Here is a 17449-nt window from a genome sequence, read left to right as displayed (position 1 = left end):
CCCAAAACCGGCCGGAGCTTAACGGCAGGAATCGAGGTCGTTCGCCTCTCTGTTCCTAAAGCTTGGGAATCGGAAAGAAAATCGAAGGTCGGTTAAGCCACGACACAACTCGTTTTCCTTTGCACAATCCTATTCCACACATCGGCCTACCGAAACCCTAAACTAAAGACGTTCCCCTTCACGCGCGGCGCCTCCCACACACCTCGACCGGCGCGGCCATGGCCGGCGGCGACCGCATCTCTGACCTCCCTGACGACCTGCTGCGGCGCATCCTCTACTTCGCGCCTGTCAAGGAGGCCGCGTCCACCAGCGCGCTCGCGCGCCGGTGGCGCTCGCTGTGGCTCTCGTCGAGCGCCGTCAACCTCGACACGCGCTCCTACCACGTCCTGGACGATAATTTGTACGGCAAGCGAGCCGCCTTCGTGCGCGACGCCCACGCGGCTCTCGATGCCCACGGCCGCCATTGCCCCCTCGGGAAGCTCACCTTCCACGTGGAAGGCCACAGATGGGACATCGTCCAGGTATTCCTGTGCATCAGCGATGACGGCTTGAAGGACGACATCGTGGGCCTCGTGCTCTCGCACCGGGCGGCCCGATCCGTCGAGGAGCTCTGCGTCGACGCTTACATCCGTCGCCACCCGTACGAAGATCGGGACGAGAGCGGATATTACGACCTCAGTCTCGCATCCCTGCCGTCCAAGAATCTCCGCCGGCTGCGCATCACCAGCTGCACAAGCCTCAGGGTGCCTCCGGACAGCGACCCGTCGCGTTCCCGCGGCTGGAGGAGCTGCGGCTGCGCTTTTGCAGCGACGTGCCGCTCGAGGATCTCCAGAGCGTCGTCGACTCCGCCCCTCACCTCGCCGTCCTGGAGCTCCTCCGTATGTCTCTCCTCATCCGAGAACGATGTTCCTGGTGATGCAGCCACACACGAGGGTTTGCCGCCGCCGGCAAAACTCCGGTGTTGTCGGACTGCACCTGGACGAACTGGACCGGCGTAGAGCTGGACGCGCCGATGCTGCGATGCTTCAGATATAATGGGAATTTTGGCGAGCCGTTCGCACTAAAACCACAAGAAGCCGCAAACCTCAGGCGAGTGGACATAGACTTCTCCCCTGGCATGTATTATTACATAGAAAACAACACATGCGCCTGCTTCTGGCAATGTGCTGCGAGCTTCAGCAATGCCAGGGTCTTGAAGCTGAAAACCAACCAGCTCGAGCACCTCAGGCCGGGCTGCGAGACGAACGGGCCCGAGCCGAATAAGGTCCTGTTCCGCGACCTCGAACGCCTCGAGCTGGAGGCACAGTACAAGCCAGGACGGAGCAAGCCCACCGGATCGGCCATTGCGCACGTCCTCCACTGCTGCCCCATGATTCGTGAACTCCGCCTCAACCTGAGCACGAGCACCGTGTCGGAGATCAAGTCCTACGGGGACGATGGGTGCTATGAATGAGACGTCTTCGCGGAGAAAGACCAGCTGGATTTCGACAAGTCTGTAAATCACTTCTTGCGCCGCAGATTCAAGAACCCGACGATGTCGTACGAGGTGCCTGATTATATCCATGGCTTGACTGGACAGTCATTTACCTGCCTGCAGAGTAGCCTGAGGTGTGTGAGCTTGCGATTCCGGAGGGACGAGTCCAACCGTTTTGGTGCGCGATTGGCCAAATTCTTGGCGGAGAACGCCATGGTTCTTGAAGAGATGCATATCGACGACGGGAACCTGAAAATAGGGGAGCACATTAATCACGTGGTTGGCAGATCGATTGCTGGTTCAGCCTCAGGCTTTGCAGTCTTGCCCCTTGAAACACGAAAGTGAAAGTCTCCAACTCTCTATGTCATATGTAGTCGTTGGGAATATGAGAATCGTTGTGCTCATTGTTCACTCTCGTCAGTCTTTCAGTGATGATGCTTGTCCTGATGCAAGAAACGATATGGTGTCCACAGATCCAGAGTTCGACATTCTGACTACCCCTTGGCTTGAAGCGTTCATTGCAATTTCTTCCGGCAACTGCAAAATTTCGGGAACATGTGAACGACTTGGTCAGTTTTAGGCTTTTAATTTGCTCCACGCAGGCTATTTCTTGATATTAGTAAATACATTTCCACAGTACATATTGTACTTTGTGTGCAGATAGACTGTTCTTGTGGTACTGACATTGTACATATAAGAAACAACACAGTTAAGACGTGCACAAGCTCAAAGTAAACAAAGAGCATGATATCATCACATGATCAGGTGTGCTTGGTGAATTCTTGCCAACTTTCCCCCTCCGAATAATGTTTCTTCTTTTTCTAACTTGGCTCGATTGTTTAGTAATTGTAACACGGTCAGAGGGCAACCTATCATGGTAATTAAAAGAAAAGACAGCTTAAGAACTGCAATGAAACAACTAGCCAAATCAATCAAACTTCATCAAATTGGACACATTTAATAAAATTTAATAAAATAAATTTATTTCACTTTCTACTCTAGTTTATTTTATAATAACACACGTCTTGGCAGTGTAAGATTATGAGAAAGATACTCGTCAACTTCCGGACTCTCGGTAAAGAAGACTATAGCTATCAGCTGAGTGCTCCCAAAAGCGCTGTGTAGGAACAAAAAATCACTCGGCTTATACTTGTAGCTCGGCAAAGTACTTGCCACGTGATCTTCCTCAGTGACTGCGGGCGCTGTAAGCCGAGTGTCTGCTAATGGCATACTCAGCTTACTTATCCCTTTTTTTTTCATTTTAATAGTTTACACCATGGAAATTATATTGGTTAGACCATGGGTAGTTTATTGTAGGTAGCATGGTATTCCAGTTTTTTGCATGTGTTTACGTCATATATATTTCATAAACTATGGCAAGTTATTTTAACATAACATGGTGATTTGTTTACATATTACATACACTTTTAATATTTACAACATGGCAAATTTATTATTTAGCCCATGGTATATTTATTCTATGTAGCATGACAATCTTAGGAGTATTTTAGATATGGCAATTATATTAGTTAGACCATGGCAGCTTATTGTAGGTAGAATGGCATCATCTATTTTTCATCCACCATTCCAATTTTTGCCATGTGTCTATGGCAAATATATTTCATATACTATGGCAAGCTAGTTTTAACATAACATGGCAATTCTCTATTTCTTGCCCCACACTTATTTAGCATTTTTTAAATAATTGCCATGTTTTTCTAGAGAACAATTTCCCTTATTTTGACATGTCCCCAGGGCAATTTCCTAAATTTGACATCCTTTTTTCCAACAAACAAAATTTATAAATTTGCAAAAGAATTCAAAATTCCTAAATTCACCATGTCCTCCATGCAATTTCCTAAATTTTCCTTGTGCCCATGGCAAACTTTTCAAATAGGTTTTCTGCCATGGCATCTTAATTTGCATTAGATCTATATATACTAGATAATACCCCGCGCGTTGCAGCACGACATTTGTGGGCCAAACATCTTAAGAGAAATAATTGCTCTAGACCATAGAGGAAATAAATTGTTAAAATAAGGAAAGGAAAACGAACATGTTGTGTGGGTGATGTATAATGATTTCTAGTCATTGAAATAGGATGTTTGACAGCTTGAGCGAACCCAAAGTGCTAGATGTATAAATAACATCATACTTGAGTGATAATTGTCTTCAAAACATTATCCTAAAATTTAAGATTATAGGTTGTCTGACATTACATCCTTCGATGAAATCACCCTTATAAAATTTGAGAGATAGCTCTAGCTTGTAATTCTGCAGCAAATTGTAAATCGAATATCTAGAGGTACAAAAAGAAAAGAACAAATGTTACTGTGCATCATCTTAGCAATAGCTTTGTGTCAGTTTGCATCAACATCACCATAGGCTAATGTGCTTACCATAATACTTTGTCCCATGGTAAATGATCATGCTAGAATATTTAACAAAGATGTTGAAATAAACTTCTAATTAAGGAACACCCTGAGTATATGCACAACAATTATACATCGAGTGTCGTAATCTCCTTACTCTGCTCCAAGTCTGCATTTTCAGTACATCAAATTAGCAACAGAACAGGAAGTAGTAGAAGTTTAAATGGACCAAAGTCTACAGATCATTGAACATGTGAAGGCGAATATTCATCATTATACACATATTTGGAAAATATGAACTGTAATACCGTCAGAATTTCCAAAAGTCTAGCAACATCACAGGCTAGAAACACTCTTGCCCTTGAAGATGTGTGTATGCTTGATGAAACTTAAAGAGAAACCAAAATACTGATTTTCCTGGTGGCAACAACTGTGAAATGTGTTGATCTAGCGCAAAGGCTCAACTGAAACCCTGCCTAGATGTAGATTTAGCAGAGTAAGCATGGTCGTTTGTCAGCTAGTCCATCTCCTTGGCCTGCAGCCCAACTTAGGCGCAAGCATTTCTCAAGTAGAGGCGATGATTGGTGACATATAAAACTTCATAAATCAGCAAATATCACTGAAAATCATATTCGAAGATTGCGATTAATTTGTACCAACAATTGTATAGGCTGATGTATATTAAAAGAATAGAAATGCTTTTGGTCACAACGAATGAACAATAGTAGCGAGGCTTAAAAATGTCAAGCAGAAAATGTATGACCAAAGTGATACCTTGTGATTTCATTATAGATGCTAAATTGTATCCATGGATCGAGCAGTTAACCTTGCAAGCCCCAGTAACTATTTGCCTGCATTACAACTTTCTAATATAAATATATTGTCCATCGGTATTGAGTAGCACGTGAATATGTACATGGAAGATATGGCACACAAATAAAGGTCCTTGTTGGCAAATCGATTTGGTATGCTTGACAGTATAATAGATAAAAGTATTCTCCATCAGTTTTGAGAGCACATGAATAAACATGGAAGATATGACGAAATAGATTAGAGAGAGAGAGAGACTGCAGACCAAAAGAACACCGTGTAGAAGATTTTTCCTCCTCGCATGCAGTTGGGGATAAGCTCATAAGCGATGTAGGAGTCCATCAAGATGCAGCGGAAGATGGGGATTACCTTGTGCAGTGGCTCGGATCCTCATGGGTAGATGATGGTGGCGACAACATTCGTCGCGAGGTGGGCAGCAGCTTCGATGATGAACAACAGCGGACAGTGAGGACGACATCGCGCAATCGCGTCGATCTTGGTGATTGCTGAATTTAACCCCAGCAAACAGGAGACCTGCAGAAATAGGCGGGCTTGGTTGTGAAGGAGATCAAGGAGATGGGGTGAGGGAATGGGAACAAACATGATTGGGAAGGCGGAGAGTCTAAAAGAGCGAGGCCGATCTGTTTATCTCCCACTGTAATCCATTGAATGGGAAATAAAAGATCGTGTGCAAAAGAGAGTAACCGGCGCGATGGGGACGTTTGGGGAGAAGGATCCTGAAGCGATGCAGCGGAACATCCTTTGAGGAAAAAAATATCTCGTCTGTTGTAGAAGACGGAAGAGCAAACGGGCTGGGGATGAGTGCGTAGTGAGTTCATTTGCTGAATTTTTTGATGAGGTGGCACTGTGGGGCATGTCTAGTGAGGTGGATAGGCTGCATGTCAAGAGAAATAGGATAGTGGGGATCAACTATTTAGGTATTATAGATTCATTACATGAAAAATTTACTTGCTTTTAGCTATAAACTAACCATGACAAACTTTCTCATTTTTTTGCCATGGGCACGTTCTTTTTCCTTTTGAAACTAGGATGCCAATTTTTTTATTTGTACAAACTCTGTGAATTTTGCCACATCACTACTTACAATGCGTAAATAATTGCCACAGTCTTCGAATACATGTGTCACCCATGCCATAAAAAGCATAACGGAAAATTATGGAGGTTCCTTGGTCCACTATCTAGTTTTAGCCAGCAAAAGCATGCACACACACCAAATATTTTTGCTATGTTGTACAAATATTAGGGCAACCACGGGAGGTGGGCATGTTTTTGTTGTATTCGGCAACCACAAAAGCTACATTCGGCAACACGTTTGCTGCAATCCAACAACGTGCTTGCGTCCCGCCCAAGTTTGCTGGAACCGGGCAAACATGTGGTGCTGCAACCGTCGGTGAATGTGCTATAAAGCTTGACGCCCTCACCGGTGATGCCGCGAGACTGGCAAAACAAAAGCTACAACCGGCGTTCAAGTTTGTTGGAAAACAGCAAACACGATTGGAGCGATCCCCGAGGGCCTCCCTCTGCAAGCACCACCACCCTAGGGGACGCCGCAAAATGTTGCAACCGACATCAACAAAAGCTGGATCCGTGATTTTTTTTTTGGTGGTGTTTTTGCTGCGTGGCGTGGGGATTTTTTTTACTACAACCAACATTTGATTTTTGCTGGAACCGGTACCTGCTGATGTGGAATACGACAGAGGGCACGGGGTGCTGCAAAACCGGCATCCACCATCGTCGGAGATGACGCACGGCCCTACTGACGCGAGCAACGATGCCATGAACGGCAGCCTTTTTGTTTCCTATGGCAAGTTGTGGCGGGGGGAAGAGTGGGGGAGGGGCGGGAGCAGACAGGAAAAGGAAGAAGATGACTGGGGAAGGGGGTAAAATCGAACGGCAGTTCGTGGCTGAATTAGGCGGCGGGGGCGATTGGCCGAGAGTTGAGCCGACGGGCCGGCGCCTAGCACCACCCTTCTTTTAAGTCTGGTACTTGTGTGTGCTAAAATATGGGCTTTTTTGTGGCCAATTCTATTTTGTTTGAGGATCGTGTCGCGTCAGGTTTTTTTGAGGGGGTCCACTCTGGAGGTTCCTCATAGCAAAAGTCGCACGACCATTAGCGTCACGATTCGATCTGGGTTCTCCCCAGGCAAAAGACACATAGTTATCCGGTTTTGTTATTTTCCACGTATCTGAAAATTACGAGCCCTACTATCTATCTTAAGGTGAATTAATTGCACCATTCTATATCTTAGGGTGGGGGCAGGGTGTAGAGAATCGCCGGAAGTCTTCCCAGGTGCGGCGGGGCATAGAGGGATGTGAGATAGCGCCCGCCGGCCGCGGGTGGTGGAAGCCGGCGGTTAGGATGAGGGATGATGAGGAGGAAGACGATGAACAATTTCTAGATCTATTCTGGGCGGTTCCAACGGTCCATATTAGAAGTGACTGAACTATTTGTTTTTTTTCAGTTATTTATAACTAACAAATAGAGGCTCCTATAGTTATCCGGGTCCTAAAACAAAACAAAATAAACTTGGGAAGGAAGGCAACGTCGGTTAACGTCAGGAGTATATAGTATACAATATAAACGCTTCACCGGCCCCTGATCGATCTGGGATTCTTTTGCAAGGGTTCCGGCCGGCCGCGATGGGCCACTCCCAGATCGCTGGTGGGCGCGACGACCGCCTGAGCAAGCTCGACGATGGCGTCCTTGGCAACATCCTCTCCTTCCTCCCCACCATGGAGGCCATGCGGGCGACCACGCTCTCCACCCGGTGGCGCGACGTCTTCGCCAGCGTCCACGCCGTTTCTCTGGAGCAATCGGAAGGCACCGTCTCCCTCGCCAACGGCGTCAACGACGTGCTTTTTGCCCGGTACCGCCGCGGCCGCGCCACCGTCCCGATGCGCTCCCTCCGCGTGGCCTTCCGCGACTACAGTGACGGGATGAACGACCTCGACTCCATGGTTGACCGGTGGATCTCGTACGCCATGCAGCAGAGTGGACCAGAGCTCCACCTCGACCTGCGCCTCCGCGCCGACGAAATCTGCGGCCGCGGCTACTCCCTCCGCAGCGCGGCCGAGGAGAACCAGGCCGGCGTTCAAGACGACGAGCGTGCCAGCAGCAGCCGCTCCGCTTGCAGTTCGGACGATGAAAACCACGAGGTCGAGTGGCTCTTCTCTTTCGAATAAGTTTTTTTACCGGAGCCGGGATCTACCGAACACCACTAGCCAATAGCAGTGCTTCAACTCTGACGTATCTCAATCTTTCTCTATTGTATTTGATTCTTTTTCTAGGTTTTTTATCTGTATTTTCTTTATCCTGGGACCCATGCATGAAGAGACAGAACTGACACATGCATCTCTTTTTCTGCACATAGTACAGTACACATTGTCTGTTTTCTCTTATACAACTCATCGCTTTTAATTTCCTATTGATAATTTAGATGGCTCATATTTTTAAAACCAAAATTTATTTTTTGAAACTTTTTATATATTTGAACTCCTGATTTCAAGATCTTTAGAACAAGCTTAGTTTTGGATACTTTTTGAACAAGTTTGAATCCATTTGTTTCACTCAATATTTTCATTTATTTCAGAAGAACTATTTATTTCAGTTATTTCGAACCACTAATTTCACATGTTTGAATCCATTAAATTTCTGAAATACAATTTCAATTATTTCAATCATTGTTAAAAAAACAGATTTCACTCATTTCAAAAGATGGGTTTATCCCCATGAAAAAACTATTTCACTCGTTTGAAGAAAAATTAGTGGTTTCGGTAAAAAAGAGCTTTGCGCTCTTCGAATAAGTTTTTTTTACCGGAGCCGGGAGCTACCGGAGACCACTAGCCAATAGCAGTGCTCCAACTCTGACGTGTCTCAATCCTTCTCTATCGTATTTGATTCCTTTTCTGGGTTTTTTGACCACTAGCCAATAGCAGTGCTCCAACTCTGACGTATCTTAATCCTTCTCTATCGTATTTGATTCCTTTTCTGGGTTTTTTATCTGTATTTTCTTTACCCTGAGACCCATGCATGGAATAGACAGTACTGACACATGCAACTCTTTTTCTGCACATAGTACAGTACACATTGTCTGTTTTCTCTTATACAACTCATCGCTTTTAATTTCCTATTGATAATTTAGATGGCTCATATTTTTAAAACCAAAATTTATTTTTTGAAACTTTTTATATATTTGAACTCCTGATTTCAAGATCTTTAGAACAAGTTTAGTTTTGGATACTTTTTGAACAAGTTTGAATCCATTTGTTTCACTCAATATGTTTCACTTATTTCAGAAGAACTATTTATTTCAGTTATTTCGAACCACTAATTTCACATGTTTGAATCCATTAAATTTATGAAATACAATTTCAATCATTGTTAAAAAAAGCAGATTTCACTCATTTCAAAAGATGGATTTATCCCCATTAAAAAAACTATTTCACTCGTTTGAAGAAAAATTAGTGGTTTCGGTAAAAAGAGCTTTGCGCTCTTTGAATAAGTTTTTTTTACCGGAGCCGGCCAGAGCTACCGGAGACCACTAGCCAATAGCAGTGCTCCAACTCTGACGTGTCTCAATCCTTCTCTATCGTATTTGATTCCTTTTCTGGGTTTTTTGACCACTAGCCATGCATGGAATAGACAGTACTGACACATGCATCTCTTTTTCTGCACATAGTACAGTACACATTGTCTGTTTTCTCTTATACAACTCATCGCTTTTAATTTCCTATTGATAATTTAGATGGCTCATATTTTTAAAACCAAAATTTATTTTTTGAAACTTTTTATATATTTGAACTCCTGATTTCAAGATCTTTAGAACAAGCTTAGTTTTGGATACTTTTTGAACAAGTTTGAATCCATTTGTTTCACTCAATATGTTTCACTTATTTCAAAAGAACTATTTATTTCAGTTATTTCGAACCACTAATTTCACATGTTTGAATCCATTAAATTTATGAAATACAATTTCAATCATTGTTAAAAAAGCAGATTTCACTCATTTCAAAAGATGGATTTATCCCCATTAAAAAAACTATTTCACTCATTTGAAGAAAAATTAGTGGTTTCGGTAAAAAGAGCTTTGCGCTCTTCAAATAAGTTTTTTTACCGGAGCCGGGAGCTACCGGAGACCACTAGCCAATAGCAGTGCTCCAACTCTGACGTATCTCAATCCTTCTCTATCGTATTTGATTCCTTTTCTGGGTTTTTTGACCACTAGCCAATAGCAGTGCTCCAACTCTGACGTATCTCAATCCTTCTCTATCGTATTTGATTCCTTTTCTGGGTTTTTTATCTGTATTTTCTTTACCCTGGGACCCATGCATGGAAGAGACAGTACTGACACATGCATCTCTTTTTCTGCACATAGTACAGTACACATTGTCTGTTTTCTCTTATACAACTCATTGCTTTTAATTTCCTGTTGATAATTTAGATGGCTCATATTTTTAAAACCAAAATTTATTTTTTGAAACTTTTTATATATTTGAACTCATGATTTCAAGATCTTTAGAACAAGCTTAGTTTTGGATACTTTTTGAACAAGTTTGAATCCATTTGTTTCACTCAATATGTTTCACTTATTTCAGAAGAACTATTTATTTCAGTTATTTCGAACCACTAATTTCACATGTTTGAATCCATTAAATTTCTGAAATACAATTTCAATTATTTCAATCATTGTTAAAAAAAATAGATTTCACTCATTTCAAAAGATGGATTTATCCCCATTAAAAAAACTATTTCACTCGTTTGAAGAAAAAATTTTAAATTAGTTCAACACAGCTGATTTCACTAAATTAGGAAACATATTTGACTCAGTTTAATAGAATGCACTAAATTAAAAAACATATTTCACTCAGTTTGATAGAATGATTTGATCATTTCAACAAATGATTCCACTCATTTCAAAAAGTGATTTCAATCATTTCAAAAAATATATTTAAAACATTTCAAAACGGTTGATTTCACTAAATTGAAATAATATATTTCACTCAGCTTAATAGAATGATTTCTATCATTATAAAAAAAGATTTCACTCATTTCAAAAGTGATTTCAGTCATTTTAACAAACATATTTCACTCATTCCAAAAAGTATATTTAAATCATTTCAATACGGTTAATTTCACTAAATTGAAAAAATATATTTCACTCAGCTTAATAGAATGATTTCTATCATTTTTTTAAAAAAAATCACTCATTTCAAAAAGTGATTTCACTCATTTTAACGAACATATTTCACTCATTCAAAACACTGGGTTCACTCATTCCAAAAAGTATCTTTGGTTGTGTTCAGAAAACAGATTCCGCTCGTTCGAAAAACTTAGTTCACTCGTTTCAAAAGTTGGATATAACTTATTTCGACAAAATAGTTTCACTCAATTTAGCAGACATATTTCACTAATTCCAAAACACAGATTTCACTCATTTCAGAAAATGGATTCCACTTGTTTCGAAAGGTAGATTCCACTTGCTTCAAAAACAGATTTCACTTATCAATATATATTGAAGTGGAAATATTATTGAAATAACAAAACTCAAACTAGACGAAATATATTCAAGATTGGCCTTGTTTTAAAGATTTTCGCGCCAAAAGTTCAAATATATAAATAGTTTCATAATTAATTTTTTAGTTTAAAGGATATAAATGATTTAAATTAGCAAAGGTAAAATAAAAATGTGGATTTGTTGTGTAAGAGAGGAGAGAGACTGCACATGTACTTTTGCTGCCATGCATGTGGCCTACAGTACGTGAGAGAGAGGAGCATGCATGCATCTGATCAAAGGTAGGCCCAAGTAATAATTTTGGTGGGGTCCATTCACTGTATTTGATCAGGTATAGATGTTGTATCACAGAAACTGGAAATAATGCGTGGCAGCTGCACGAATCCTCACGCACCCAATGGACGATGGATTACTAACCGGTACATCCCGGTTCCGGTAAAAAGAGCTTTGCGCTCTTTCCTGCCCCTGGCGGGCTTCGCCCTCGACGGCATCTCCGACGACGAGGTGGAGACGCCCCCTCCTCCCAAAAGACCATGGCTACGGCAGCAGAAGGACAAGCTGTACACTGTTCCACGATCTGTCTTCTCCTGCGCCGCGCCTGCACACACTGTGCCTCGGGTCCTGCAAGCTCGACCCGCCGGCCGTCGGCACCAGCTTGCCGTCCCTCAAGGCGCTGGTCCTGACCCATGTTGCCGACTCGGGCAAGAAGATTCAACGGCTCATCTCCAGCTGCCCGTTCCTCGCCGACCTGACGCTCGAGGCCTGCGCCAGAGTGACAGAGCTCTCCGTCCTCGACAAGCGCCTCTGCAGGCTGGCCCTGCGGTGTTGCCACCGGCTGGCGAGCGTCGTCATCGATGCGTCGGAGCTGCGCGCCTTCGAGTACAGGGGCGCCGTGCCCGCGCAGCCATCCTTTCTGACCATGCACCATGGCCCGCGAAGCCTCTCGTCATGCAGAGTCGATTTGTGCGGCGGGGAGCTGACGTCGGAGGAGGATCTCACCCGCCTCGGTGAGTTCCTCCGCCACTTTGAAACCACGGAGCATTTGCACTTGACGTCCGCCCGCCTGGGCTCCGGCATCAACAACGACGCCTTCGCCACACGGTTCCCAGCGTTCTTGAAGCTTCGCCACCTAGAGCTCACGGGCTCCCTGCCGCACGACGACGATACCCACGGCAACGCCGTCGTCGCTGCAGTGGCAAGGATCCTGGGGCACGCCCCCAACCTGGAGGTGCTCACGCTGTTCTTCAAGGCGCCGCCTCGCGAGAAGCCAGAGAGCTACGGCCTCTATAAGGAGGAGTTTCTGGACGCGCACCATCTCAAGTACGACGGCGGCACCATCTTCCTGGAGACGCTGCCTGACCAACTGCTGGTCCCCTGCCTGAGGGAGATCAACCTGGTGAACTACCAGGGCGGCGGCGCGCAGCGGAAGCTGTCCAAGTTCCCAGGATCGTCGGCCGGCTGGAGGCGCTATACTGTGGATTTGCCGAGGGGCCGCTCTGGATACAGAACAAGCTCATGGATGAGATGAGAGGCTGGGCCATGGACAAGATTGAGCCAAACGACATTATATTCATGTGACCGATCATGCATCGATGCTAATAGCTAATTAGCGCTGAGCAAAACAGGGCAAGGTTCATATGGACCTGTTTCTCTGCCTAGAGTTGATCTATATGGACGATCAGAAACAAATCGAATTGCAAAGGAATTATCCCCTCCAATCCAGAAAAAAAACCTACGAGACAAGTCAACAGTGTCCGTTTCTATCAGCAGGGACTTCATCCTGTTCTGCTGAGCATTCTGCACTGCAATCGGTTTATAATTCTTCAGAAAATCTAGCCTAATCTTTTAGCGAAACGGCGTGCTTCTTAAATTTCCCAATTCTTCTTTTAAATATCAGTATAACATAAGCTATACTGTGAGCAAGTTCTTGATGAAACAGTTTTGAGAAGACAAGTGTCATAGAGCAGATCAACATGCCATAGAAACAGTACTATAGTGAATTAATCAAGAGAGGAGAAGATACCTGAACACTGGAGTTGCGTGCATAGCTTGTTTCCCCTTGTCCTTGATTCATACGCACCACCTGTTTGGAGGCCATGGCTTCACTTAGAGCAGGGCTAACCTCCAGATCTTGGAGGCCATCTTATCTTCTGGCTACTTGGGCCCAACAATGGGGTGAATGTGCTTATCATAATGCTGAACGAAAGGTTAGGTCAAATGCAAATCAGGCTATTACACTGTAAATCAAGATGATAGCGGTTCCTCCCATCAATGTGCCCATGTGGAGCGGCCTCCTCAGATTGCTCTCTCGCTAACATGGTCTGTGAAACCAGCAATACAAAATAAATTCCGACGGAAATTAACAGAACAAAATCAAATCACACCAATGCAGAAAGGTAACAATATTTACTTTTTTCAGAATATTGCTAAGCGCCAGTGTGTTGAGCCTGAGCCTGATCAGGGCTAAATACCAGATGTTGGATCTGCAACAGGAGTCAGATTAGGACAGCAATTCAGTACTTCTTTATGATTGCTGGAACGCCATAACTAACAGCATGCTTCCTGTTGACATATGTTGGACCGTTGACAGGAATGTCTTTTCTGGGCTTCTTACTGCTTATTGGCGGCAAGAGTATGCCCAACATGCTTTCTTATCTTGAATCTTCAGACCAGCCAATGGAAAGGCAGAAAAGATTGGCCAAATACCAGACAAGGATATAACTAACAGCCTGCCACTCGCAAAGGCATTGTTTTCTTTAGATTTGCAGACTTGTCAATCTGATCTGATTGAACTATTCAACAAGGGATCCAATGAAAACAAAAACATTTCAAACATTTAAGAGCAGCACAGAAGCAACCTTCTATTTTGGAGTGGTGTACGGTTTTTATTTTATTTTATTTTATTTACAATAACTAAGAACTTGATATGCTGTTCTATAGTGCTTGAAATTGCAACTGGACACCGGAGAAAAAGCAACTGCATGGATAATGCATCAGCAGCCAAATAATTAACTAGCATATTAGCATGGAAACTGGAGTAAACAGCAAAATACCATGACAAAACTTAAAAACTACTACTATTCGGTACTTTTACAGAATTATCATATGAGCAGAAGAGTTACTTCTTAATAATTGGCAGAACTACAATACCGAACTCGCCGAAGAAAACTAACCTCACACGTAAATTGAGTACTACTTCCTCCCCCTTCCCTTTGTTTCTCACATTACATCTTCCCAGGTTGGCATCCATGGACGTCATCCACTGCCCGGTCCGGCACCACCTCTCCCGTCCGCCCATGGTGAAAGCTTTCGATTACCTCAAGAGCATCTTCACACTTTTAGCCCGCGGCATTTGCTCGAGCACCTTGCGAGCATCGCACAACCAGTGAGTTCACCCAGGAGTGCCATGATCACTATGTAGTAGCCGCCTCGTTGCGCTGCCGCGCCATACCATCCCGACAAGCGGACCACCCGCCGCCCCCTGACCGGCCTCACGCCTGCTCCTCTGTTGCTTGCTGCTCCCCGCCGGCCGCCGCCGCCTCGCTGACAGCCATTTCCTTTCATTTTTCCTTCGCTTTCTTTTCAGGGGAGTATTCAGTTGTAAACGAGTGTGGGCCGAGCCCAGCCCAGTTGAATGACAAAGAGGCGGCCTAGGCCCAGCCCGAATGCCTCTGTTATATTCTCGGGAAAGACCTAGCTAGGTCCACCGCCGTCGCTACCATACCACTCCTCTTTCTCTGCTCCTGGGACGGATCGAGAGCTCACGGCCGGCGGCCATGGCGGAGCCCGCAGGAGAACGAGCGAAGCCTCTCCTCCCTGGCCTCCCGGATGAGATCTCCGTCTGGGAGATCCTCCTCCGCCTGCCCCCCAAATGCGTCCTCCGCTGCCGCGCCGTCTGCCCCGCGTGGCGCCGCGCCACCTCCACCCGCGGCTTCCTCCTCGCCCACCACGCCCGCCAGCCCGTCCTTCACCTCCTCTACGGCTACGACTTCGTCGGCGACGACATCGAGTCCCTGAGCATCGTCCCTTTCGACCACCGGGCAGGGGTCGCCGCCGCCGACCAGCTCCATTCCGTCGCTCGACTTGCACACGACTCCTCCCGTCTTCATGACTGCTTCCTTCTCCAGGCCTGCTGCGACGGCCTCCTCATCGTTTCTGTTCAGTATCCGCCGAAGCTCTCCATCTGCAACCCGGCAACTCGTCAGTTGGCACCCCTTCCGCAGCTTGATGGCTTCATGCTCCTGGGGATGTACCCTGACCCTCCTACTGGCGAGTACCGACTACTGCTATACCTGCTCCCCACGGATCTGGCACCGGAAGCTCATGATGGCTCCTACGTCTTCACACTGGGCTCCGGCCAGCCGCCGAGGCACATAGCGTGCCCTGAGGCCAAGGAACTGAGACACTCCCCCGAGTCTATCCTGTTTCGTGGTTGTCTGCATTGGTGCATAGGCAATCTGATGATGGCATTTGACACTATCGCTGAGTCGTTCCGGCAGGTGCGCTCTCCGGTTGGTCCTGGCTACTCTCACCTGATTGAGATGGGTGACACGCTTGGCATCTCCAGTCATAGTGAGGAACCAGCAAGCGTTAATATCTGGATGATGCAGGACTACGAAGGCGAGGTCTGGACCTTCAAATACCGGGTTGAGCTGCCGATCGCAGAGACCAAGGAGCAATTTGGAAAGTCTGTTGATTATTGGGATGTGGTGGCCGTGCCTTGGGATGATGATGTGCTCCTACTGGTCAAATTTGATTACTGTCTGCTTCAGGTTGACATTCATGGCAAATTGGTTGCCAGTTTCTGTCGCAGAGGCCTTGGTCCTACAAATCTTCGGATCAAGCAAACTCTTGTTCAACATGCCTTCTTTCCGACACTAGAGGGTTATGTTGTGAACTCTTTGCCTTTCGTCTGATAGAGTGGGTTGTGGTTCTGAACGACCCAACTGTCAGTACTCTCATGAGCTGCAATATGTATGCCTTGGGTCCACTATGAGCCGATTAGTTTCATTTTGATGTATGCAAAACTATGATCAATAAGTCATGACCCTGTCATGGTTTCATAAAATTTGTACTTGTGTGAATATCCTTTTGGGCTGGAGTGGCTGTCATGACTCGTGAGTGTTATGCTAAGTTTACAAGTCTCTATTTATTTAACCGCAGAATCAACTTTTCCGTTGATTGAGATCTTCTTTTTTACCAATTACTCAGTGCTCTTCTTAATATTAAATATTTAGAAAATGTACATTTGATTTCTGTTTCTATTTTCTGTTTTAGCTGACGATGAAATGAGGCAGATTATCCTCTTTTCATTATAGTCAACTTTTCAGTGAGATGTTCTGCTGCAGTTCATTCTTCTTCATGGTTCCATAGCATCTGGTTAGGTGTTGAAAGATACTGTTACACTTCTGCCTTTGCATTGCATCATTTGGAATTATATTTATCACTTCACTGTATCTCCTAACATTTTAAGGGCTGGGGAAATTAAACCTGTATTGATAAGCAGAAGGTAGGTTATTGTGGTCAGGCTCAGGTCCCAGATTGTGTCCCCCTTTAAATTCTGTAACTGCCAACCATGTTCTTATTTTTCTGTGATCGGCGCAATGCGTATGAATTGGGTCCAGCATGTCCCGGCTAGTTTCTTGGATGATTATCATCAAGAAGCTTTGACTGTTTCATGGTCGCATGAAATTTGTTTCTGTGTGAATATCCTTTTTGGGCTGAAGTGGCTAGCATGCTGATTCTAAAAATTATGGAGTCATTTTGGCTAGCTTTTGAAATAGTTGCCAATTGATCCGTCAGTGTCTCACCTTTCCCTTTAAACTGAAGAATTGACTTGATTTTTTAATCGATTTCTTCTTCTTTCTTAAAGGTCATCCAGTGGTTTATTCATACTAAATATTTAGCGGATATACACTGGTTTCATGTTTCGAAGTTCTGTTGTAGCTGATGATGAAACGACCTAGCTTTTAGTATGATCATGAGCTGCAATATCAAAAGTTCGAGCCCGCGGGCTTCTCCGCTGATGCATATAAAGTTGTGATCAGGAAGCTCTAGTAAGAAGTCTCGATTTAAACAGGAAATTTGGCTGCTGATACCAGTCTGTTGCAATATATGTTATGTTTAATTTTTCAAGTTACACTGGTCCTCTGTTTTCAACTGCATGTCACTGCCAAAAAATCATTGCAATGATGCTGGTGCTGTGAAGAATATATGTCAGAATCATTTGGTTTCAAAGGACTGCTCTCATGGTTGCTTTT

At 44.6% G+C, this 17449-nt stretch overlaps 2 protein-coding genes and 2 pseudogenes across 2 annotated transcripts; all 4 read left to right on the top strand.

Moving 5' to 3' along the window:
• The first annotated feature begins 218 nt into the window (after window positions 1-218).
• Window positions 219-1819, top strand: LOC147980972 (F-box/FBD/LRR-repeat protein At5g22700-like; annotated as a pseudogene).
• A 5498-nt stretch (window positions 1820-7317) lies between these two features.
• LOC147980971 (F-box/LRR-repeat protein At2g42720-like) lies at window positions 7318-7860 on the top strand. Its single transcript, XM_087515817.1, has one exon. The coding sequence runs from the start codon at window positions 7318-7320 to the stop codon at window positions 7858-7860; it is 543 nt and encodes a 180-aa protein (XP_087371943.1).
• A 3692-nt stretch (window positions 7861-11552) lies between these two features.
• LOC147980970 (uncharacterized) lies at window positions 11553-12986 on the top strand (annotated as a pseudogene).
• Window positions 12987-14913: 1927 nt separating this feature from the next.
• LOC147980969 (F-box protein At5g49610-like) lies at window positions 14914-16294 on the top strand. The gene has a single exon (XM_087517002.1). The coding sequence runs from the start codon at window positions 14966-14968 to the stop codon at window positions 16103-16105; it is 1140 nt and encodes a 379-aa protein (XP_087373128.1). The 5' UTR covers window positions 14914-14965; the 3' UTR covers window positions 16106-16294.
• Window positions 16295-17449: the final 1155 nt, after the last annotated feature.

The sequence above is a fragment of the Triticum urartu genome, chromosome 3A (assembly GCF_056163025.1).
Source record: "Triticum urartu cultivar PI428250 chromosome 3A, HENAU_Tu73, whole genome shotgun sequence".
Taxonomy (NCBI): domain Eukaryota; kingdom Viridiplantae; phylum Streptophyta; class Magnoliopsida; order Poales; family Poaceae; genus Triticum; species Triticum urartu.
Note: the sequence above shows the minus strand (reverse complement) of the source record. Positions and strands in the feature narration are given on the sequence as shown.

What these genes read in the sequence shown, in the direction of transcription:
- LOC147980971 (XM_087515817.1), top strand. Translation starts at nt 7,318, where the DNA reads ATGGGCCACTCCCAGATCGCTGGTGGGCGCGACGACCGCCTGAGCAAG.
- LOC147980969 (XM_087517002.1), top strand. Translation starts at nt 14,966, where the DNA reads ATGGCGGAGCCCGCAGGAGAACGAGCGAAGCCTCTCCTCCCTGGCCTC.